The sequence below is a fragment of the Mercenaria mercenaria genome, chromosome 4 (genome assembly GCF_021730395.1).
Source record: "Mercenaria mercenaria strain notata chromosome 4, MADL_Memer_1, whole genome shotgun sequence".
NCBI lineage: Eukaryota > Metazoa > Mollusca > Bivalvia > Venerida > Veneridae > Mercenaria > Mercenaria mercenaria.
This window is the reverse complement of record NC_069364.1, coordinates 9,196-34,113: the sequence shown is the minus strand read 5'-3', so window position 1 is coordinate 34,113 and position 24,918 is coordinate 9,196. Positions and strand designations below refer to the sequence as shown.

The 24,918-nt window shown below is 36.9% G+C and overlaps 1 protein-coding gene and 1 pseudogene across 1 annotated transcript; both read right to left on the bottom strand.

Moving 5' to 3' along the window:
* Nucleotides 1–6,483, bottom strand: part of LOC123550825 (uncharacterized) — a 37,639-nt pseudogene extending 31,156 nt beyond the window's left edge.
* Nucleotides 6,484–9,427: 2,944 nt separating this feature from the next.
* On the bottom strand, nucleotides 9,428–24,119 carry LOC128556718 (uncharacterized). Its single transcript, XM_053542368.1, has 6 exons — nucleotides 23,669–24,119; nucleotides 19,369–19,585; nucleotides 18,555–18,706; nucleotides 17,826–18,026; nucleotides 16,413–16,494; nucleotides 9,428–11,535 (listed from the first exon to the last, which is right to left on the bottom strand). The coding sequence occupies exons 1-6, from the start codon at nucleotides 24,117–24,119 to the stop codon at nucleotides 10,545–10,547; spliced, it is 2,094 nt and encodes a 697-aa protein (XP_053398343.1). The 3' UTR covers nucleotides 9,428–10,544.
* Nucleotides 24,120–24,918: the final 799 nt, after the last annotated feature.

Here is a 24,918-nt window from a genome sequence, read left to right as displayed (position 1 = left end):
CCGTGCGTGCGTGCGTCCGTCCGTAAACTTTTGCTTGTGACCACTCTAGAGGTCACATTTTTCATGGGATCTTTATGAAAGTTGGTCAGAATGTTCACCTTGATGATATCTAGGTCAAGTTCGAAACTGGGTCACGTGCCATCAAAAACTAGGTCAGTAGGTCTAAAAATAGAAAAACCTTGTGACCTCTCTAGAGGCCATATATTTGACAAGATCTTCATGAAAATTGGTCAGAATGTTCACCTTGATGATATCTAGGTCAAGTTCGAAACTGGGTCACGTGGGGTTAAAAACTAGGTCAGTAGGTCTAAAAATAGAAAAACCTTGTGACCTCTCTAGAGGCCATATTTTTCATGAGATCTTCATGAATATTGGTCAGAATGTTCACCTTGATGATATCTAGGTCAAGTTCGAAACTGGGTCACATGGGGTCAAAAACTAGGTCATTAGGTCTAAAAATAGAAAAACCTTTTGACCTCTCTAGAGGCCATATTTCTCAATGGATCTTCATGAAAATTGGTCAGAATGTTCACCTTGATGATATCTAGGTCAAGTTCAAAACTGGGTCACGTGGGGGTTAAAACTAGGTCAGTAGATCTAACAAGAGGACCATGATGGTCCTGAATCGCTCACCTGTCCCCACATGACCCAGTTTTAAACCGAGTATGATGTCGTTTTTTTCTATTATTTGATATTGTGACCTAGTTTTTGAGCTCATGTGACCCAGTGTTGAATCTGATCTAGATATCATCAAGATAAAAATTCTAACCATTTTTCATGAAGATCCACTGAAAAATATGGCCTCTAGAGAGGTCACAAGATTTTTTATTATTTGACCTACTGACTTAGTTATTGAAGGCACGTGACCCAGTTTCGAACAAGACCTAGATATCATCAAGGTGAACATTCTGACCAATTTTCATGAAGATCCATTCAAAAGTATGGCCTCTAGAGAGGTCACAAGGTTTTTCTATTTTTAGACCTACTGACCTAGTTTTTGACCGCAGTTGACCCAGTTTCAAACCTGACCTAGATATCATCAAGATGAACATTCAGACCAATTTTCATATAGTTCCCATGAAAAATATGGCCTCTAGAGAGGTCACAAGGCTTTTTAGTTATTTGACCTACTGACCTAGTTATTAAAAACACGTGACCAAGTTTCGAACAAGACCTAGATATCATCAAGGTGAACATTCTGACTTATTTTCATGAAGATCCGTTGAAAAGTATGGCCTCTAGAGAGGTCACAAGGTTTTTCTATTTTTAGACCTACTGACCTAGTTTTTGACCGCAGTTGAACAAGTTTCGAACTTGACCTAGATATCATCAAGATAAAAATTCTGACCAATTTTCATACAGATCCATGAAAAATTTGGCCTCTAGAAAGGTCACAAGGTTTTTTTGTTATTTGACCTACTGACCTAGTTATTGAAGGCACGTGACCCAGTTTCGAAACTGACCTAGATATCATCAAGGTGAACATTCTGACCAATTTTCATGAAGATCCATTCACAAGTATGGCCTCTAGAGAGGTCACAAGGTTTTTTCTATTTTTAGACCTACTGACCTAGTTTTTGACCGCAGTTGACCCAGTTTCGAACTTGACCTAGATATCATCAAGATGAACATTCTGACCAACTTTCATACAGATCCCATGAAAAATATGGCCTCTAGAGAGGTCACAATGTTTTTTTATTATTTGACCTACTGACCTAGTTTTTGACGGCACGTGACCCAGTTTCGAACTTGACCTAGATATCATCAAGATGAACATTCTGAATAACTTTCGTGAAGATCCCATGAAAAATATGGCCTCTAGAGAGGTCACAAGGTTTTTTTATTATTTGACCTACTGACCTACTTTTTGTCCGCAGTTGACCCAGTTTCGAACTTGACCTAGATATCATCAAGATGAACATTCTGACCAACTTTCATACAGATCCCATGAAAAATATGGCCTCTAGAGAGGTCACAATGTTTTTTTATTATTTGACCTACTGACCTAGTTTTTGACGGCACGTGACCCAGTTTCGAACTTGACCTAGATATCATCAAGATGAACATTCTGAATAACTTTCGTGAAGATCCCATGAAAAATATGGCCTCTAGAGAGGTCACAAGGTTTTTTTATTATTTGACCTACTGACCTACTTTTTGTCCGCAGTTGACCCAGTTTCGAACTTGACCTAGATATCATCAAGATGAACATTCTGACCAACTTTCATACAGATCCCATGAAAAATATGGCCTCTAGAGAGGTCACAAGGTTTTTTTATTATTTGACCTACTGACCTAGTTTTTGATCGCAGTTGACCCAGTTTCGAACTTGACCTAGATATCATCAAGATAAACATTCTGACCAACTTTCATACAGATCCCATGAAAAATATGGCCTCTAGAGAGGTCACAAGGTTTTTTTATTATTTGACCTACTGACCTAGTTTTTGATTGCAGTTGACCCAGTTTCGAACTTGACCTAGATATCATCAAGATAAACATTCTGACCAATTTTCATAAAGATCCCATGAAAAATGTGACCTCTAGAGTGGTCACAAGCAAAAGTTTACGCACGCACGGACGCACGCACGCACGCACGCACGGACGACGGACGACGGACGCTGCGTGATCACAAAAGCTCACATTGTCACTTTGTGACATGTGAGCTAAAAATAGAAAAACCTTGTGACCTCTCTAGAGGCCATATTTTTCATGAGATCTTCATGAATATTGGTCATAATGTTCACCTTGATGATATCTAGGTCAAGTTCGATACTGGGTCATGTTGGATCAAAAACTAGGTCAGTAGGTCTAAAAATAGAAAAACCTTGTGACCTCTCTAGAGGCCATATTTTTCAATGGATCTTTATGAAAATTGGTCAGAATGTTCACCTTGATAATATCTAGGTCAAGTTCGAAACTGGGTCACGTGCGGTCAAAAACTAGGTCAGTAGGTCTAAAAATAGAAAAACCTTGTGACCTCTCTAGAGGCCATATTTTTCAATGGATCTTCAGGAAAATTGGTCAGAATGTTTACCTTGATGATATCTAGATCAAGTTCGAAACTGGGTCACGTGGGGTAAAAACCTAGGTCAGTAGATTTAAAAATAGAAAAACCTTGTGACCTCTCTAGAGGCCATATTTTTCATGAGATCTTCATGAATATTGGTCAGAATGTTCACCTTGGTGATATCTAGGTCAGGTTCGAAACTGGGCCACGTGGGGTCAAAAACTAGGTCAGTAGGTCTAAAAATAGAAAAACCTTGTGACCTCTCTAGAGGCCATATTTCTCAATGGATCTTCATGAAAACTGGTGAGAATGTTCAGCTTGATGATATCTAGGTAAGGTTCGTAACTGGGTCATGTGCGGTCAAAAACTAGGTCAGTAGGTCGAAAAATAGAAAAACCTTGTGACCTCTCTAGAGGCCATATTTTTCATGAGATCTTCATGAAAATTGGTGAGAATGTTCACCTTGATGATATCTAGGTCAAGTTCAAAAGTGGGTCACGTGCCTTCAAAAACTAGGTCAGTAGGTCAAATAATAGAAAAAGCTTGTGACCTCTCTAGAGGCCATATTTTTCAATGGATCTTCCTGAAAATTGGTCAGAATTTTTTATCTTGATGATATCTAGGTCACATGTGCTCAGAAACTAGGTCACTATGTCAAATAATAGAAATAACGACGTCATACTCAGTTCAACACTGGGTCATGTGGGGATAGGTGAGCGATTCAGGACCATCATGGTCCTCTTGTTTATAAATTGTGTACAACTTATGGTATCTCCTCAAGCTGAAGTACAGACAAATTTCAAAGTGATAGCCAATATCCAAAACGTTTGCAGAGAACTCATTTTACTTTTAATTTTAATAAAAGAAACATCAAACTATTGGTAAATAATTATAAAACACAAAATAAAAATGTCAATATCATTTTTTCTATGGTGCCTCAAGTAAACGGATTTAATGAGACAGAATTCATACTTCAACATTGAAAAAATAAGGTCGAATGCTGTGTTTCTGTTTTGAATTTTGCTTACTCCATTTAAAAATAACCTTAGGACAGACGTAAAACCTATCCAAATTTCTTCCACAATATATAATCTAAGAGTGAAAGCAAAATAGAGAACTTTCACCGCGTGTAACTCGATATTTTTGAAGATGTGTAGCTCTACACCTTCTGTTTAAGTAGTAAATTCACTTTGAACACCAAGAAATTGCTTATAAGATTCATCTTTTTCCATTTTTGTACAAGAAACCAATAATAAGTCTTGAAAGAAGTAAAAACTTACTAGAAAAAAAGGAAAATAAGGGAAAAAAAATTTGGTCCCAGTAGGGCTTGAACCTACGCACCCCTAACAATTGTTGTCAAAGTAGGTTTATGGTAGGAACTGAATATTCCTCAAAAAGGAGGTTCGGTATTAGTGATCTAATACCTTAAGTCCAGAATCTGATATTAGATATTTAGCTCACCTGTCACAAAGTGACAAGGTGAGCTTTTGTGATGGCTTGGCGTCCGTCGTCCATCTGTGCGTCTGTCCGTCCGTGCGTGCGTAAACCTTTGCTTGTGACCACTCTAGAGGTCACATTTTTCATGGGATCTTTATAAAAGTTGGTCAGAATGTTCATCTTGATGATATCTAGGTCAAGTTTGAAACTGGGTTACGTGCGTTCAAAAACTAGGTCAGTAGGTCTAAAAATAGAAAAACCTTTTGACCTCTCTAGAAGCCATATTTTTCATGAGATCTTCATGAAAATTGGTCAGAGTGTTCACCTTGATGATATCTAGGTCAAGTTTGAAACAGGGTCACGTGGGGTCAAAAACTAGGTCAGTAGGTCTAAAAATAGAAAAACCTTGTGACCTCTCAAGAGGCCAAATTTCTCAGTGGATCTTCATGAAAATTGGTCAGAATGTTCACATTGATGATATCTAGGTCAAGTTCGAAACTTTTCACATGGGTTCAAAAACTAGGTCAGTAGGTCTAAAAATAGAAAAACCTTGTGACCTCTCTAAGGGCCATAATTCTCAATGGATCTTCATGAAAATTGGTCAGAATGTTCACCTTGATGATATCTAGGGCAAGTTTGAAACTGGGTCACGTGCGGTCAGTAACTAGGTCAGTAGGTCTAAAAATAGAAAAACCTTATGACCTCTCTAGAGGCCATATTTTTCAAGAGATCTTCATGAAAATTGATCAGAGTGTTCAACTTGAGGATATCTAGGTCAGGATCGAAACTGGATCACATGCGGTCAAAAACTAGGTCAGTAGGTCTAAAAATAGAAAAACCTTGTGACGTCTCTAGAGGCCATATTTCTCAATGGATCTTCATGAAAATTGGTGAGAGTATTCAGCTTGATGATATCTAGGTCAAATTCATAACTGGGTCATGTGCATTCAAAAACTAGGTCAGTAGGTCGAAAAATAGAAAAACCTTGTGACCTCTCTAGAGGCCATATTTTTCATGAGATCTTAATGAAAATTGGTGAGAATGTTCACCTTGATGATATCTAGGTCAAGTTCAAAAGTGGGTCACGTGCCTTCAAAAACTAGGTCATTAGGTCAAATAATAGAAAAACCTTTTGACCTCTCTAGAGGTCATATTTTTCAATGGATCTTCATGAAAATTGGTCAGAATTTTTTATCTTGATGATATCTAGGTCACATATGCTCAAAATCTAGGTCACTGTGTCAAGTAATAGAAATAACGACATCATACTCGGTTCAACACTGGGTCATGTGGGGATAGGTGAGCGATTCAGGACCATCATGGTCCTCTTGTTACAAAATATTGATAAATTTCAGTTACCTGTGTAATCACTTCCATGCACCTTAGGACTTGTACAAATTCTGTGTATCCATTTACACAGGGTACCAGTTTTTAATTTTCTTTTTTTTTTTCATCTTACTTATTTCTTCGAATTACTTTGCTCGTCTTATATTCGAGACTGACAAGGGCATAAACTCTTGCACATTTTTAAAAGGAAATAAATCTTTAAACGGTTATATGAGACAGTCTGATTTCCCAAAGAACAAGTGGCTTCAATGAGAAGCTTGTCTGAATGGTTCGGTCGTTAAACACTACAGGTACCTTCTGAGCTACTGCTCAAAAGTACCAGCAGGAGTACAGGTTTAGGAAGATTGCAAAAATCAGTGTCTTGATTGGTGGGGGGCAGTGAGAATTTCAAATTTGTTTAGGTTGTGTCATTGCATCAATCAACAAAACTGAATTTCGAAAGAACAAATAAAATTTAAAATAAACAAATAAAATGTCTCAAGGAAATAGTTGACCATTCTCAGCCAAAAAGATGAATTTTTGTGCCATTGAATTTAATTTTAATTTTGCAGTAAAAATGACCAAAACAAATAATCCAGGTTTGATTTACTTTTAGTTTGGTTATAAAACATCATTTTGTTTATCAGAGATTGAGGACCATTTCAGCAGTTACCTCGAGGGCTTCTCTGTTTGATAGATGCTGTGATCATGTTTTATGATTTTAATGACTCAAAACCCTTTACTCCTAGTATCCCTATGTTGCTGGGAGGTTGGCCAAGGCAGTTCTTGAAGCAAATTCTCTGCTATGTGACACTGATTTCTCCAATGTTTACAACACCACCTTGCCACTGATCTCCACACCTTTCTATCATATAGATTTCATTGTGTGCATGAGGGAACCAGATTTATAATGCAGATTCTACCTGTGGTTTTGATCTAGATCAGGCACTACTTTAGGTAGTCCCAATCAGTGACTCTAGTTACCTCCCCAGATGTTCTGTCTGCAGAGTCACAAGCAACAGCTATATAAATTCAGCATAATTCAAGTACTTCAGTCTTTCATATATGATTGCCAGCACAATACTGATGTAATTGTGAAAGTGAACTATTTCTGAATAGTAAACTTATGATACCACCACAAAACAAAGTTTTGGGGGTATATAGGAGTGAGCTTGTCAGTCGATCTGTGTTTTTGTGTAATATGCTATATGTCCTGTCATGAGCACTTTCCAGTACCTGAAGAAAGTCACCTACTGACCTATATTATCTAATTATTTTCCTCCATTGATGACTTCACAGCTTTATTACGTCACTGTTGGTGTATTTCATTCACTATCATGTAGACATACCGGATAAGACTTAATGGGGAGCACACCATCTCGAGGCTAATACTAAGTCTCTTAGCGTATTATTAGTTATATTTTTACAAGGATCTAACATCAATTTACAACCTTTGAAAGCAAAAAATATATAGGGATTGATCTATTTATATCTATTCTTGTGTGCTTGTTCTTTCATGAACATCAGGGATAAAGTGTGGCAGATAAGCCGAGCACACCTTTACACTGTGCTAAATGCTGTATGTTCATGTCTATTTTTAATAGCTGTTTTTCTACAGGTTTTATGCAGAACATGCTGAAGAACATTTCTGTTTGTGAGATAAATGTATTGCCTACAGCAAATTAAAATACTTCTTTTGTTTCCTACTCTATGGAGCTTAAACTTTATTTTTGAATGTGAATCACTTATGATAATAATTGATTAGGCCTGTTTTCAGATGTGACTGAGTTGGACTTAGTATCAGACTGACATGAAATGAAAGTGAGAATTATGTCACGAGTTGGACTAACTTTAGGTAACCTTATTAGCAAATGATATTGTTCCTTTTATGAACATCTTGCTGGACTTCAGCAAAGCCTTTGACAAGGTCCCGCATCAGCGCCTATCCCTTAAACTGCGCCACTATGGTATCCACGGCAACACCCTGAAATGGATACAGAGCTTTCGCCAACAGAACCCAGAAGGTCATTGTTGAAGGACAACAGTCAAGTTCAGCCGATGTCTCCTCTGGTGTTCCCCAGGGAACTGTACTAGGGCCCCTGTTGTTCCTCGTGTATATTAACGACCTACCGCAGAAAGTCTCATCGGTCCACATCATGCCTGTTTGCCGACGACAGCCTCCTCTATCGGAAGATCCGCACTGTCCAGGACACCCTGTTACTACAAGAAGACCTTGATCAGCTACAGCAGTGGGAATCTGATTGGCAGATGTCATTTAACCCTACCAAATGCGAAGTCATACGCATCTCCAGGAAAAGAACTTTCATCAAAGCCTCCTATTCCATCCATGGCCATAACCTGAACTTCACCAAAACCGGAAAATACCTTGGAGTGACCATAGCAGACAACCTGACCTGGAATGCCCACATAGAAGACAAGACAAGAAAGGCCAACAACACCCTAGGCTTTCTCTGCAGAAACCTGATCAGGTGCCCTAGAAACACCAAGGCCCAGTGCTACACCAGCCTAGTCAAGCCCATACTGGAATATGCCTTGCCAGCCTGGAACCCGCATATCAGCAAGAACATCACCCAGCTGGAAGGGATACAGTGTAGAGCAGCTCGATTTGTTATGGGCAACTACAGAACCACCAGTAGCACCAGGAATGATCCAGAAACTCAGCTGGGACACGCTACAGCAGCGGCGGACCGATGCAAAGCTGGTTATGATGTACCGGATTACCAACGACCTAGTTGCCATTCCCCGGAATACATATCTACACCCAGCAGCACTGTCCACCTGTGGCCATAGCCAGAAGTACATGCTACCCTTCTGCAGAACTGACGTGTACCGCCACTCGTTCTTCCCTGCTGGCATCCGGTTGTGGAACCAGCTCCCAGAGTCCATCGCGACCGCCCAGACCTTGGAGTCCTTCAAGGCTGGGGTAGCTAGACTCCACTAGACACCCAAACTAGGGTTTTTTTTATCAGCTTTTAACCATTTTACTTGCACGGCGCGCCTCACAACGGCATTGTACAGTCACATATGCGATGTTACTCCAGAGAGGGCCCAGCATATTATTGGAAGAAGAAGAAGAAGAACATCATAGTGTAGTCATGGGTTCAAGGTCCACAGGGTTCACAACCATGCCTTCTCACATGACATCATTACTGTTTTTTCAAGGAAATGGACATGAGAGTGTTTCAAATAAGCTAAATAAGCTTTCCTCACAATTGAGCTCAAATAAATTAATACAAGAGATCACAGAGTGATCTTGGCACCCACCATTGAGCCATTTTTGAATGTTCCAAATTTCAAGACTAGATCAGGGTCAAGATCAAGGTCAAAGTTCATTTCGGTACATAAAACTGCATGTGGTCCATGCATGTAGTCCAAATATGAAGCTGTAGCTTGAAAAATATGAAAGTAGGTTACTAGATCAATTTCAAGGTCAAAGTTCATTTCTGTACACAAAACTATGCATGTGCTTCAAATTGAAGGCTGTAGCTTGAGAAACATGAAAGTAGGTACTAGGTAAAAATCAAGGTCAAATTTCAATTCAGAACACAAAGCCTGTAGCTTGAGAAATGTGAAAGTAGGTCACTAGGTCAATCTCAAGGTCAAAGTTCATTTGTTTTATTAACCAACACTTGATTATAAATTCTTTGTTTTTATTTCAGTATTTGATTATTGTATATTTCATACACATAGTACATAAGTAAATACAGGATAAAAACAATAATGATTCTCAATAATGATCAGTATATACAATGCAGCACATGATATGGTTTATACATTATATACATACACTACCCAACTATATTGCACAGTTACCCTTTAATACCTTATTCTGTCTTTTTCAGGTTATTCTCCTACATTTCCATGTTTTGTTAGAAAATGTTACTTTTGATGTCAGTGACAGTAAAGGAAGATTTGTTTTTCCTGGCTTCTGGCTAGACTTACATGGAGATACTAACACACTGGCAGGCTCCTTTCCAGTAGTTTACTATTAGAAGTTCAAAGCACCATGTCAGTAAGTTCTGTTCAATTTATTTAATTTTTTTTGTTAATTAAAATCGGCCTTTTGCAGCATTAAAATGTCATGTTTTTGCCAACATCATCCTATTTATCCATATAGAAATGACCTTTATTTCTAACAAACAGTATGTTTTTAGTGAATTTTGGTTGATATCCTCAATTTACTAACTTAAGACAGACTGAAGTTAGTTTAGTTTTTATGAGAACAAAACCCATGAAATTGATACAGAAATGCCATCTAGTTCCACAATACTTCATCTATTTCTACCTTAACAAACAGAAAACACAGTTCTATCAAAAAACACAATGAATAAGCTACCGGTATGCACAGTCTAGTACAATTTGTTCTACAACATAATGTGCCCTTGTAGAAATCTGGAATCACAGTGAGTTAAGGCCGTAGGGAGTACATGAAACATTCACAAGAAAAAATATAGACATTGTGAGATTCACCAAAACCTTTAAGTTCAAGGTCTTTAAACTTGTTTTACATTAGTTTAATCTAACTTTAAACTATTTCAGAGCTCATTTCACAAAATGTACAAGCGCTTTAATAAACGGCTGTGATGTTAGTGGGATTTGAACCCTCTAACCTCTTGAATGAGTTTACTTACAACAGCTTTGCTTAGATTTATTTCTTTATTATTTTGACAATATTACCAAAATAATATTGTAACATTCCACCACACACTACAGTCAGTCGGATCAGAATTCTGCGGTTTCATTCTGAAATTTAACAGTTTTCTGGAATAACTTCCATCGTTGGTTCGTGACTGAAGTTTCTTCTGATCACTTCCTTATAAAGATCTTTTTGTTTATCTTCAGGATTATTATGTCTTCGTAAACTCCCGACATTCATATAAGGGAGATTGTCATATGGGTTTTCGTCATAATCCGGGTCCTCTTCTTCCAGTACTTTGGGTACTTCTCTCCTCTTTAGGTTCAGTTCAGGATCAGATGAGACATTATCACTAAGTTTTATATGAAATGCTTTCCATAAATCCTCCTCGGTAACATTTTCACAGTCTGCTGCTTGAAACGAACCAATAAACATATCGTCTTGTGTTCCAGGTGCGAGAATAATTTTCTTGACCTTATCGGGTGACCTTGATGGCATTGTTTTACTATACATTTCTAAGTAGTTAGATTTTGGATCATCGACAAAATCTTCAGGAACAGATTCCTCCGAGCCTGAAGGCAGTGGTGTTACCATAGCAACAGGAGAAAATGTTACAGTTTTATTTTTAATTTTTTTTTTTGGTGGTAAAGTTGTTCCAATCATTTCACGATCCGTAGTTCGTGGTTGTATCGCCTTGCCGATTGTGATAAATTCAGATCTTGGCATAATAACCTCATCTTCGTCACTTTCTACCGTGTTATCAACTTCGTCAACCTTCTCTAAGAGTGGTTCATTCTGTTCCAGAGGTAGTTGATCAAGATGATCCATGTGTTCTAAGTAATTAACATAACCATTTTGATTGATTGATTCGTTTGATGCAACACCTTGCGAGAACGCTTCTTTCAGACGTTTCCCAGCCGATCTGTCCATATCCGATAACTTTGTCATTCTCATTGGGCTTCGTTTAATTGAGCAATATTTGTCTTCGTCGTAGTCATAGTGACAGTATGTGTTTGATGCATGGTTTGTATCCTTGCCTTTCAATACTGGAGAAGGAAAGGGTGGCGGCTCAAGTCGTCTTGGCCTTTTCTGTTCACGGCTTCTTCTGAAATGAAAATTAATAGTAAGTTGTCAGATATCCAATTAAGATTCATACATGCTCCAAGCTTTCATCAAAGTCGACCTTAAATAAATTAGAATGATCTAAAACTGCAGATAAACTTGATTAAATAAGTAAACCAATTTTCAAGATATTTTAATATAAATAACATAATTATACAGGCTTTCTACATGTAGGTATCCTTAATACGTTAACATGTAAAATAACAACATGTTACACAGTCATCTAGCACATTTGACATAAATTTTTGTATAAAGTTTCCTCATTACAATATGTTAAGGGAGGCCATTATGTTTAAATAGAACTATCATTGAATAACTGACTAGCCTCCCCTTGATACCGATTTTCATTACTTTGTACAAAAAGCTGGAGTTTTTTAAAGGTTAATTTGGCATCTTATAATGTAATCAGAGCTTGAAATATCAGTTTATACTGTATTATATGTAGTTTTTTCTGATACCCTGTTATCTGCTAATATTTGGAACAAGATAAGCCTTGATTCCTTCTGTTTTAAAGCTATTCAGTCACAGATGGAGTGAAAATATTTTCAGTATTCTTGCTGTACATTACACACTGTGTAATAACGTGGATATTTATGGATTTAGAAATTTGGTGTAACCATTAAAACTGACCATACTAAGCTTGGCAAAGCTGTTCAAAAATATGTGCTATAATATATTCAGGAATAAATAGAACCACAGGCCACTTGATCAAACTCCATTATATCAATTTCAAAAATATATAAAGGATTGCTTTAATTCTTCAAACCGAAGAGGGTTTATCTCAAATCAGTTTTTGATGAGATTGGGGAATTTCTGAAAGGAAGTACCTGTTAAATAATCAAGGTAACCCCATCAATGCTGATAAGCCTTTTGGCTTTCAATCTAATATTCTGAAACAAGATTACAGGGCTAAACAACACTGTATCAATGCTGATAAGCCTGTTTGGCTTAAAACTTAAATCTGAAACATGACTGACTGAAGGTATTTTTGAACTTCAAAGAAAAGAATCCCTGGATCTTAATGTAGGGCACAAACTTCCAACAACCTCATAGATAATTTGAGAATGTACATTTTTTGTGCCAGTTTCATACTTTAACAGTGTGATATAACTAATATTTGTTTAATCATTTTTATTAATGCTTATCAGTCTTGGTTGCATTTTTACATGAAAAAATTTGGTTTTGCATTATGTACTTACTGCAAGTTATAACTGCAACAGTGACTTTTAGTTTCAGTCATATATAATGCAGCTTGAACCATCAATTTATAAATGGGATTGCATTTTCATACGATAACTCTGGCAATTGTGCTCTGATATCATTTAAGAAATGTTGTTGTTTTGGCCAAAATGGCTATTTTGTAGGGATTGCAGATTTGAAGATCAAAATAATTTGGATTTTGGGAGGAAATGCCATTTCAAGGGCAGATACCGTAGATACCCATGTATAATGCGCAGTTTTTTTACCCCCGGGACCACCCGCGAACCGTGGGTGCGCATAATACACAGGTATAGACAATTTTCCAACTTCAAAACAAGTTTGTCACCGATGTTCGCCATTTTGGTAAAGGGAAACTGCTCCCCGCGCTTACTGTCACCGCTAAAATCTAAGATTGCCGTTACGTTCTGTAAAAGATCGAATGGTTTATTTTTCTTTAAAACAAAATTAATTTCATATAAATTTAAAAGTATTTTGATGAAAGAAATGTTAATAAATTACAAAAATTATGATACTAATTAAAGATCGGGAATTATCTTTAAACGAGATCAAACTGTGAACAACATAATTGACACAAGGTGACACGTTAATTACCGGTAATTACTGGCTATTTGATCGTGACAAAAAGACTATCACACCTTTTGTTATCGGTTTGAATTGAGAAGCTCATGTCATTTTGAAAGATACTATTCCGAAATATTGAATTAGCTGCTATCTATTTATTCAAAATAGTAAACTAAAAAGGTAAAACAAGAAATATTACATTATTTTACTGGTTTTATTTTCAAGAAAACAAAAATCGATAGTACCGCGAGACCGATGCTGCTCTCTGCCGCGGAGATAAAATTAATTACCTGCGTCAATGTAAACTCTACTTTCGTTTTCCATCCACCTCAAAATTGACCAAAAATGTTTTTTTCCCAGGATTTTGGGCTTAAATCGGGGGTGCGCATTATACACGGGTGCGCATTATACATGGGTATCTACGGTAACTCTTTTTTCAGTACTGGTGACCTATGACTTTTATCGCATGTCTTTGTTTTTTTTTAGATGATTGGCCTTCAATATCCAAAGTTTGAAGAAATTATATTTTTGGGAAAAATTTCGACCATCTAATATACAGATCGAGACTCTAGTGTACGCCTTTAAATTCAAAATAAGATACTGCTATGTTACCACGGATGATATTTTTGCAAACTGAGTACATGATATACAAGTTTTTTGTAAATGAAAATATCACTTTGACTCTACTTTGAAGTGATTTGAGAAAGTTGTTTTGAAATACTGTTGACTATTTCTAGTTAAGTGCTATTTTGAAGTTGGTAAAAACTATATTCTCTGCAGTTCATACAATGTAATCTGGCTGCAGCATGTTTTGCTATGAACAAAAAATGAATTAATTTTTTTTTTTCATCTAAATGTCAAAACTTTGAATACCTGATTTACAAAATAGGAAATATTCTACTGTTTTTGTTTTTAATATAATTATTCAAAGCCCTGTGAGACTTTACAGTAAGGAAAGGGAGATAATGAAAGACATTTTTCTAATTTTAAGATGCAAATTACCATTTTTATTTTCAGATTAGTTTAACAGGCTCTAAACTTACGTTCCACATACAATAGAAATGAGCCGTGCCATGAGAAAACCAACATAGTGGGTTTGCGACCAGCATGGATCCAGACCAGCCTGCGCATCCGCGCAGTCTGGTCAGGATCCATGCTGTTCGCTAACAGTTTCTCCAATTCCAATAGGCTTTAAAAGCGAACAGCATGGATCCAGACCAGCCTGTGTTGGTTTTCTCATGGCACGGCTCAAATTATCTTTCCAGCACACTAAAAGTGCTTCAGAAACTTCATTAATATTCATTGTGTCTGTTGGCTTGAACAATGCACCACCCAGATAAGCCTGGTTTGGTAATCTATCTATTGGCACTAGGTAATGCTGTGGAATGCTTGAAGGTACTAATTCAGTGTATGTAAATAGTTACTTCCTACTCACCAGGGGGGTCAGTGCACGGAAATACGGTGCAGAAAATTGCACCATCCAGACACCCGTGGCTCAGTAATCTGTGTACTGGCACAGGATTCTAACATTTCAGCTAAATGTCTGCACTGAACTGCCTGAAGGGAGTAGCATATTGCAAGTGCATTAATTACTTGGTTGTCCCTGCCACTGGTAGGGGAGATCTGAATTTAGAGAGTTTCTTACATTTGCTAAAAGCTTACTGTAATTTTTGCCGATGTAGTTTTTATAGAAAGTTCCATTAAAATTTAAAACCATACTGCTAATTGCCTTATCATTTGTTCGATTTATTTCTTTCCAAGAGGTCAAGGCCATTGTCATCAAGTATAATTTGTGTTTTTATGAGCTAAACAGCACTCAAGGTGAGCTTTTGAGATACCCCTATGTCTGTTTTATGTGTTCCCAACAGTTTCACTGTTAACACTGTAGAGGTCACAATTTTGAACCAATTTTAATGAGACTTGGTCAGAATCTTTGTCTTTATAATATCTGGATTAAATTCAAAACTGGGTCATCTGGGGTAAGAAAAAGTAGGTCACCAGGCAAAATCATAGAAAAACTATGTTGACTTTCAAGAGGCCATATTTTCAACTTGATGTTGAGAATCCTGGTCAGACTGATTGTCATTTTGAAATCTAGGATAAATTTGAAAAAGTAGTGTGATCTGACCTTGCAAAATCCACGAGAGCTGTTTTGTTTTGTTATTGAACAAAATCTTCCATGTTTCTCACTCAGTGTTAAAACAGAACTGAGTGAAGTTTTTATGTGCTCTTTTTTATAGAACTGTGTCAGGTAATGCATATCAAAAGAAAGTAGTCTGGCAACATACAATACAAATGGTACAATACAGAATTTTTTCTGGCTGTTTATATTTACTTGTGAACTACAATCGGAATTTTTGACAGACTTTATATAGGCATATAATAAATCAAAATATCTGCATACAAATCTTGCATTTTTAATTTTTTTGAGTGTATATCTGGAATTGCGAGAGGAGAAAATATTGTACCAGTCTACTGTATTGGATTTATCAAGGAAACATGTTTAAACTGTGTGCAGAAAAAAAAGTTTTCTTGATGAGTAATAGTCTAGTCTGAAAACTTCCAGATCAGCTAACACTTTGGTGTTCAAAGAAAAACCGACTGTGCAGAGCTTGAGGGGAAAATAGCCAAGACACCTTATTGACTGATTAAATTCTGGTAGAAACTGGCAATCTGGTACTGTGTTGTTGTTTGTTTTGGAAGAAGTAGACTTTGGGGAAAATTGTTACTTGTTCCTGAATATAAAGTCTTTGGTGAAGAAAAGTGTTAAAACTGTATTAGTTCAGACTAATACCTTTGAATATTGGCCCACTCAGAATTAGTTTCTTTTTTTGGCATTTACAGACTGATGTTATTTTATTTTCTTCTGAAAGCATTGATGAGTTAAACCATTTTAGAATTATCATATGACACAGGTTCATAATCATTATTTTAGATTGTGATTAAGTAAGCACATACCAGACACAGATTGTGAGAACATAACACAGAAAGCACCTACCAGACAAAGATTGTAAGAACATAACACAGAAAGCACCTACCAGACACAGATTGTGAGAACATAACACAGAAAGCACCTACCTGACACAGAGAATGACAATGCCTATAAGTCCAAGGCAGATGACAATTCCCACAGCAACTCCCAGACCAACTATCAGCAAAACTGCAGTAAACATAAAATATATAAGGTGAGTCATACGGTAGTATTTCATACCCCGCCCGCTTACCTCAGTAGGTAGAGCGTCGGTCTACGGATCGCGGGGTCGTGAGTTCGATCCTCGGGCTGGGCGTATGTTCTCCGTGACTATATGATAAACAACATTGTGTCTGAAATCATTAGTCCTCCACCTCTGATCCATGTGGGGAAGTTGGCAGTTACTTGTGGAGAACAGGTTTGTACTGGTACAGAATCCAGGAACACTGGTTAGGTTAACTGCCCGCCGTTACATGACTGAAATACTGTTAAAAACAGCGTTAAACCAAAAACAAACAAATAGTATTTCATACACTTTTTTCACTTATGCATTTAACAGAAGGTTTGTGGTTCTGCCCAGGTGCCTACTTGCTTGGGGGTACCTGTTGTCTTCCTCTACCAATTAAAAACCTTGAGTGCCGCCGTACGACCTTTAATTTGCCAGTGTGACTTCAAAACACAACAAAACTTACATTCTGAATATAAAACTAATAATATCCTTAACAAATTTTGGTGTAAGTTTTACAAATAGTCCTGATACATTTTGCTAACAACCACCCCTTAGTGGCTTACCCTAGCAGTCCCTTATAAATGTGAATAATATTAAATTTTGTAGCAATGCATATTGATTTGAGTCTGTTACTCAGTGTAAAATTTTATCTTTAGGAAAGAACTGCAGTATCAAGTGCCTTACATTATAACAAATGAGCCGCGCCATGAGAAAACCAACATAGTGGCTTTGCGACCAGCATGGATCCAGACCAGCCTGCGCATCCACGCAGTCTGGTCAGGATCCATGCTGTTCGCTTTTAAAGCCTATTGGAATCGGAGAAACTGTTAGCGAACAGCATGGATCCTGACCAGACTGCGTGGACGCGCAGGCTGGTCTGGATCCATGCTGGTCGCATACCCACTATGTTGGTTTTCCCATGGCACGGCTCATTTTACTGTTACTTTTCATACCTTCCAGTACTGAAAACCTTCGATCTATACAAGATTTTTCTAAAGATCTACCTGCCTTGTTTCTTGATGAATTATATAAAATCACTACAATGATAAAATCTTATATGGAGAATTGAAAGAGCATTATCTTTAAGATAAGAAACTGATTAAAATTTTACAAAAATACAAGACAGACTTAGTGGTTTTAGATATTCCCCATTATATAGGTCTTAATGTCATGTAGTTTTTGAGTGTGTTCTACTTCTGCACCCAGTTGAATAACGTTCCTAACCCTACCTGGTTAAAAATCTGATGATTAACTTATGACATTATCGAAATGATAAATAATGAATTTGTACCCATGTCTGAGACAACATTTGGTGTTCCTGCACTCGAGCTGTTGGTATGACCCCCAACATCAGTAGGTTCAACAATCGGATCTCTGTTCTCCGGAACTTTATTATCAATTGTTCGGCTTTCAGCGTCATCAACTGGATATCCAAGATGGCGTCTCATTTCTTCACCACAAAATATCTCAACAAAGTCCTTATCTTCTTTGGCTGTTCAGAAAATATGAGAAAATGTAAAATAGATTGTGAATACAAATGTATTTCTGAAGAGCATATTAAATTTACAGGAAATACTGCTGTAGTATAATTAATTTTTTAAGTGCAGAAAAGGTAAATGTTTCTACTACAATGAGGGTAGTTGACAAATGCTCACGCTCCTGGAATGGATAAAAAGGCTAGAGTCATATTAACCTCTGGGCCAGCACTGAATATGAGTCAGGGTATCCGATGTAAGCGAGAATCAATTTTTACATGGTTCTAAAGTACTTGGAAAATGTAAGTCAGAAATTGAAAGTCTTTGTAAGATTGCACACAATTCTGGTAATGTTTAAATAATGTCTCTATTCATACAAACTTTCTCATATGTTAACTTCCTAAAGGAATCCAGGACTGGTATCTTTTTTTTGGAAAGAGCTGTTATGTTTTTTGTGCAGATATTGAGAAATTGTGGTGATTTGACATACATCCTGAGACAAGCTGCTTTAAGGTTTCAGACAAATAAAAATATTTGAAAAATACCTTTAGCTTGAATCCAGACATATCCTTGTGGTTTAGGAGCATTGTTGTTCAAGGTCAATGTCACTGACCTAACATCACTGTTATAGATATTTCTGAAGGCATAGAGCCCAGGATGACCACATGTTATCTCTTTACGATGACCCTCATCATCCCTTTGATAATAATAAAAAAAAAAGTTTATATATACATGTATTACATACTTTGTATATCATTATTTTACCTTTTAGAGTTAAAGTCTAGGCTTCAGATATTTTTTGAAGACCTTTATCACTTAATCAAGGTAGTTGTTAATTCAGTATTTAGCAGCCTACACCTTCTTCATTGAATTAAAGTAGTTCATCATTCAAAATTTAGCAGTCTACACCTTTTTCATTGACTAAAATGTTTCATCATTCAATATTTAGCAATCTGTTACAGACCTCTCAGACAAGACAAATATGATTTATATTATGCATCTTCAGTAGTTATATATTAAACATTTTTATTTGAAATAATTTTTTGTAATATCAAGATCAAGGTCATAGCTCAAACATATATATTATACATATCATATTATATAATGGGTTTGAGCAACTATGTTTCATGGATAATTTTCTAAGACTGACTTGGCTTTTTGATACTTTTTGTTTTGGAAGGTAGATTCATGCTTGTGTTTTGCCAATAACAAATATTTTTGTTGATAAATTGTACGCTATATCCCTTTGCAAGAAAGGACAAATGAAATTTGTTCAAGCTTAAATATAGCGTAACAGATAATGTATACATTTTGTAATAACAATCATTCCGTATTAATTAAAAACTTAATGTACCATACCTTAATTCGATGTCCTGGTTACATTGGTTCCCAGCTTCAGAGCGAGTTATGATTATGTCAAGAGCATGGATGTCAATACCCACATGGTTCCCAGTCTTGATGAGGCACTGACATTGCTGTTTGCCAGGTACCATTGGTTTAGGATAGTTCTCATTGGCAAGATATAGGAGCTTGCCGCGTTTATGAGTGTCTGAACAGAGAAATGTGATGTCTTTGTCTGAAACAAAATAAATACAACTCATGAACTTGTTTTACTCTTTTGGTAAGAATATTAATATAAAATAACTGGTGTATGTACGACTAACAACTATTTCATTTGGTAGACATAACAAAGATATATAAAATACACAGAATGGCAGCAGGAGATAATCTTGCATAAGCTTGTGTCAGTGCATTATCTTACTTGAAGCGTTTGCCGACAAATCAACAGACGCTTACTAAAGTATTACACCGGTGATACAGCCGGCACGTAATAAACCGAATTGGGTCCAATTTTCAAATTACAACTGTTGATTTCTCAGACTTCCAATCATCAGTTCATTCCTTGCTCATGTAGAAAATAAAATACTAATAACATTAAAAAAAACACCATTATCATTATAAACTAACAATCTGATAGAAAGTTTTTCATGACACAAATTTTTCTCCTTCTGCTGTCTGCTTTATACACCAGTAAAACGAGATCTCATTCAGTTCCCATGTGATATTGGTGAGGTTTGCTCTATATGCCTTTCAAGTTGCGGATCTATTTATTTTATAGCTCTTTGGACATAAGAAGGGTATTTTGTCTTGGTTTAGGGTCTTGTCTTTAGAGCATGTGTTGGAACCTATGACCTCAGGTTTGTGTTGACTACACCATATCCATTAGACTGTCACTGCAACTTATTTTTTAACTTATCAGAGCACAAAGTACTCAAGGTGAGCTATTGTGGCTGGTCATTGTCCGTCGTCATGCGGTGTGCGTCATGCATCAACATTTGCCTTGTTAACACTCTAGAGGCCACATTTGTGAACCAATCTTTATGAAACTTGGTCAGAATGTTTGTCTTCATGATCTCTAGGTCAAGTTTGGTAACTGGGCCATGTGGGGTCAAAAATTAGGTCACTAGGCCAGATCAAAAGAAAATCTTATTAACACTCTAGAGTTCACAGTTTTAAGTTTGAAACTCATGAGAATTGGTCAGAATGTTTGTCTTGATGACCTCTAGATCATATTAGAATCTGGGTCATGTGAGGTCAAAAACTAGGTCACCTGGTCAGATCAAAGGAAAAGCTTGTTAACACTCTAGAGGCCACATTTATGATCCTATCTTCATTAAACTTGGTCAGAATGCTTGTCTTGATGATCTCTAGGTCAAGTTTGAAACTGGGTCATCAGGGGTCAAAAACTAAGTCACTAGGCCAGGTCAAAGGAAAACTTGTTAACACTCTAGAAACCACAAAGTTTGAAACTCATGAGAAATGGTCAGAATATTTGGCTTGATGGCCTCTAGGTCAGGTTTGAATCAGAGTCATGTGGGGTCAAAAACTAGGTCATTCAATGAAATCAATGGAAAAGCTGTTAATACTCTAGAAGTCACATTTATGACCCTATCTTCATGAGTCTTGGTCAGAATGTTTGTCTTGATGACCTTTAGGATAAATTCATATTTTGATCATTTTGGGTCAAAAACTAGGTCACCTGATTAAATCAAAGGAAAAGTTTGTTAACACTCTAGAGGTCAGATTTATTAACCTATATTCATGAAACTTGGTCAGAATGTTTATCTTAATGATCTCTAGGCCAAGTTCAAAACTGGGTCATGTGGGTTCAAAATCTAGGTCACTAGGTCAGTTCAAAGAAAAAGCTTGCTATTATTCTTGAGGCCACATTTATGACCCTATCTTCATGAAACTTGGTCAGAATGTTTATCTTGATGATTCCTAGGCCAAGATTGAAACTGGGTTATGTGGGGTCAAAAACTAGGTCACCCGCTCAAATCAAAGGAAAAGCTTGTTAACATTCTAGAGGCCACATTTATGACCCTATTTTCATGAAACTTGGTCAGAATGTTTATCTTGATGATCCCTAGGTCAGATTTAAATCTGGGTCATGTGGGATCAAAAACTAGGTCACATGCTCAAATCACATGAAAAGCTTGTTAACACTCTTGAGACCAGATTTATGATCCTATCTTCATGAAACTTGGTCAGAATGTTTGTCTTGATGATCTCTATGTCAAGTTTGAAACTGGGTCATGTGGGTCAAATACTAGATCAGTAGGCCAGATCAACTCTGGTGAGCGATATAGGGCCATCATGGCCCTCTTGTTTAAAGTTTAAAATCTGTATATAATTATGTGGCATGCTGTGTCTTCTGTTTTGAATGTTAGTCATATCTGGTGTGCTATCAAATTCTTACTGAACATTTACACAGATCATAAAGCAACTTGCCAAGGCCACCCAAAAGTATATATACAACTTGTAGAAAACAATGTTCAGTTGTTATTTTACAAAAGAAAAAAAAAACATAGAAAGAAAAATGAAACAAGATTTCAATGAAAAGAGGAAACAATTATCAAATAACAAGATTTGTAGTTGTATTTCAAAGTGCAAAGTGTTATTGTATTTGGACAGATTGGAGCCAGGACTGTATAATGAATGTAAATGAGCCGCGCCATGAGAAAACTAACGTTGTGCATTTGCAACCAGCATGGATCCAGACCAGCCTGCACATCCGCGCAGTCTGATCAGGATCCATGCTGTTCGCTTTCAAACCCTACTGCAATTAGAGAAACTGTTAGCGAACAGTATGGATCCTGACCAGACTGTGCGGATGCACAGGCTGGTCTTGATCCATGCTGGTCGCAAATGGACTATGTTGGTTTTCTCATGATGTGGCTCAAATGTGTATGAATGTATCTGTCTTCTGTTTGCACTTTATCCTTGACCTGTGTTTTTGGTTCATACAGTATTTTAAAGTGTACGCAGATAGTTAAACCTTATCATGCTGGACACGACTGCTTCTGTCTTTGCAACCAGTGTAGATCATGATCAGACTGCATGGATGTTCGCTATTCAGTTAGTTTATTTTTGGTATGCACCCCTATTAACAGTTAATGGTACTGTCCCAATTGAAAGACGGGCAGTCAAGTTCATTTTAGAAATTTAGCATGGTTCTAGGTCATCAGATGTATCAACTAGGTCAGGTGAGAGAAACAAGGACTTCATGGCCCCCTTGTCCAGAAGCATAAATGAAATGATTTGTTAAAGTATTTCCTAGAATTGTTTCCAATGTAAAATGTAGAGTGGCTCTCCATCCCTTTTCTTCAGTAATAATTATGTCTCCCACCACAGAGTGGTGTGGGAGACATATTGATTTACTCCTGTCTGTGTGTCTGTCTGTCACAAAGCTTGTCCGCACTCTTAGTCGAACATTTCTCGTCCGATCTTCACCAAACTTAAACAAAATGTGTTTGCTAATATGTCCTCGGCCAAGTTCGATAATTAGTCAAATCGGCCCAGGCACTTCGGAATTATGGCCCTTGAAACTTATTTTTGATAATCAAAGCACTCAAAGTCTGATAAGGCAGTTGAGGTCTTAGTGCATGATTGACTCATATATTACTATTCAGATGATTAGGCAGCTGTGGGAGACATGTGCTTTTCTCAAAAGCAGCTCTAGTGTTTAGCATAATTTTATATTCAAATATATATTATGTAACAGTAAGTTGGTGTGACTCAAACAGGTCCTTACATAGTCCAGAGGCTGATGAAAAACTACAATTTTACAGGGCATCTAAATTTATATGAGACTATGATAAGATTTCTATAGGAATTACTGTAAGAAGTAGCCACTTGGACTGGTAACTACAGTACTACTGCTATGTAAAATACTACAGGATACAAGTTTAGGGAGTATTGAGACTGTAAATTAATTGAATACAGTTTTAAGGACAAATGCGGCAGTTTTGGGTAAAAAAATCCCAATAATAGAATTTGTCCAAACTTTGTATATGAACACAGCGTCATGTTAGAAACAGAATTATGAAAAAAAAATCGAAGGTCACCCTGCTTGTTCAGGAGTTATCTGCCTTTGAATGTGCAAATCTGAGGAAAAATCCAGTTTCAAGGGCAGATAACTCCGGAACTATGACTGTTTTTGCATTTTTCTGACATGAAACTGTGTTCATATACAAAGTTTGAACAAATTCTATTATTGGAAATTTTTGCCCCATCTCTCATACAAGAAACTGCAGCAAGTGTCTTTAAGAACATGTAGTTGTATAAACGTGTATATAAAATCTATACTAAGATATACCTGGTATGCAATCATGTATAACAGACATATAATCTGTCATTTGACCGTATCCTTTTGCTCGACACGATGTTCCCGACTCTATACTCTTTGCCTCAATATCACAATTCCACTGTCCCGAACACAGCATATTTAAAAATGGGTATTTTGTGTCGTCGACAACCAAACAGTCATTGTGTGTAGGCTGACAGCAGTCGACTGAATGTTTGCGGCCCTTTCCTGAACACCTAGCATCGTTCTTCACTCCGTAGAAAAGACGCTTGATGGCGATCTTGTGGTTGTCGGGACATACAAGATTGATTCCTTCATTGCTGCAACCACTCGAGTATATGTTATGTGTGTTGGCTGTGTATACCCCTGTAATAAAAACAATCCTTGTTTTAATATACAGTCCATAAAATAAACAAACGTGTTTGTAAACATGGATGGATCCATACGGAAGGGGAAGAAGCATTTTATAGAAATATTTCGATGGCAAAATACAATACATATCGTAGTCCTGACCAGCCTATAAACCAGGCCAGTCTATTTTATAAGTACAACAACACGGTTGACCCTTTTAAACGAGTTATACCATAGTGCTGTTTGTTGACTGACCAACTGGTTGGCTGAATGACTGAATGATTGAATGAATGTCTACCAATATGGTTGATTAGTTCTTGTCTTTTTATTGACATAAGTTTGTTCATTCACGTACATTAGCTAGCATGAAAATATAGGAGAAATGGAATAAGTCACTTTAAGAGCTTGTGAGAATTGTGTCAATACAGAGTATATGACTGATTGAAGAGGAAGTACTTGACTTAATTACTGCCTCTTGTAGAGTTGGTGGTCTGCGAGTTACAAGCACTTGTGGTCGGATTCTGACACCAATATTGTTGCAGAATTGCTTCATGTAATCCACCTTTCACATAGCCTATTAAAGAGTTGACCAAAATCAGCAGATATTTTAGTGTCAGCTGATTGTACGGTTAAAAGTCAGGCTGTCAGTGGTTTGCACGTGCATACAGATATTCACTGGTTTCTAAGTGCTATTGTTATATCAAAAATGTATAGAATATATGGGAAAGCATGTAAGTTACATGTACATACAAAAATCAGCAGTGCAGCTTTCTGTCTGTATCTTGTTTTAGAAATAATACAGCCCTCATGATATAATTTCTATACACCTGAAATCTAAACAATCATTTTGTCTGACAATGATAAAATCACTGTTCAGTTTAGCATGTATTATTTTAGTTTTAACATAGTGT

Coding starts and splice junctions, on each gene's coding strand:
- LOC128556718 (XM_053542368.1), bottom strand. CDS start 24,119: ATGCTTCTTCCCCTTCCGTATGGATCCATCCATGTTTACAAACACGTT. Junction 19,586..23,668: donor TATACATGATTGCATACCAG/GTATATCTTAGT, acceptor ATTTTGTTTCAG/ACAAAGACATCACATTTCTC. Junction 11,536..16,412: donor ATTGTCATTCTCTGTGTCAG/GTAGGTGCTTTC, acceptor TTTTCATTTCAG/AAGAAGCCGTGAACAGAAAA.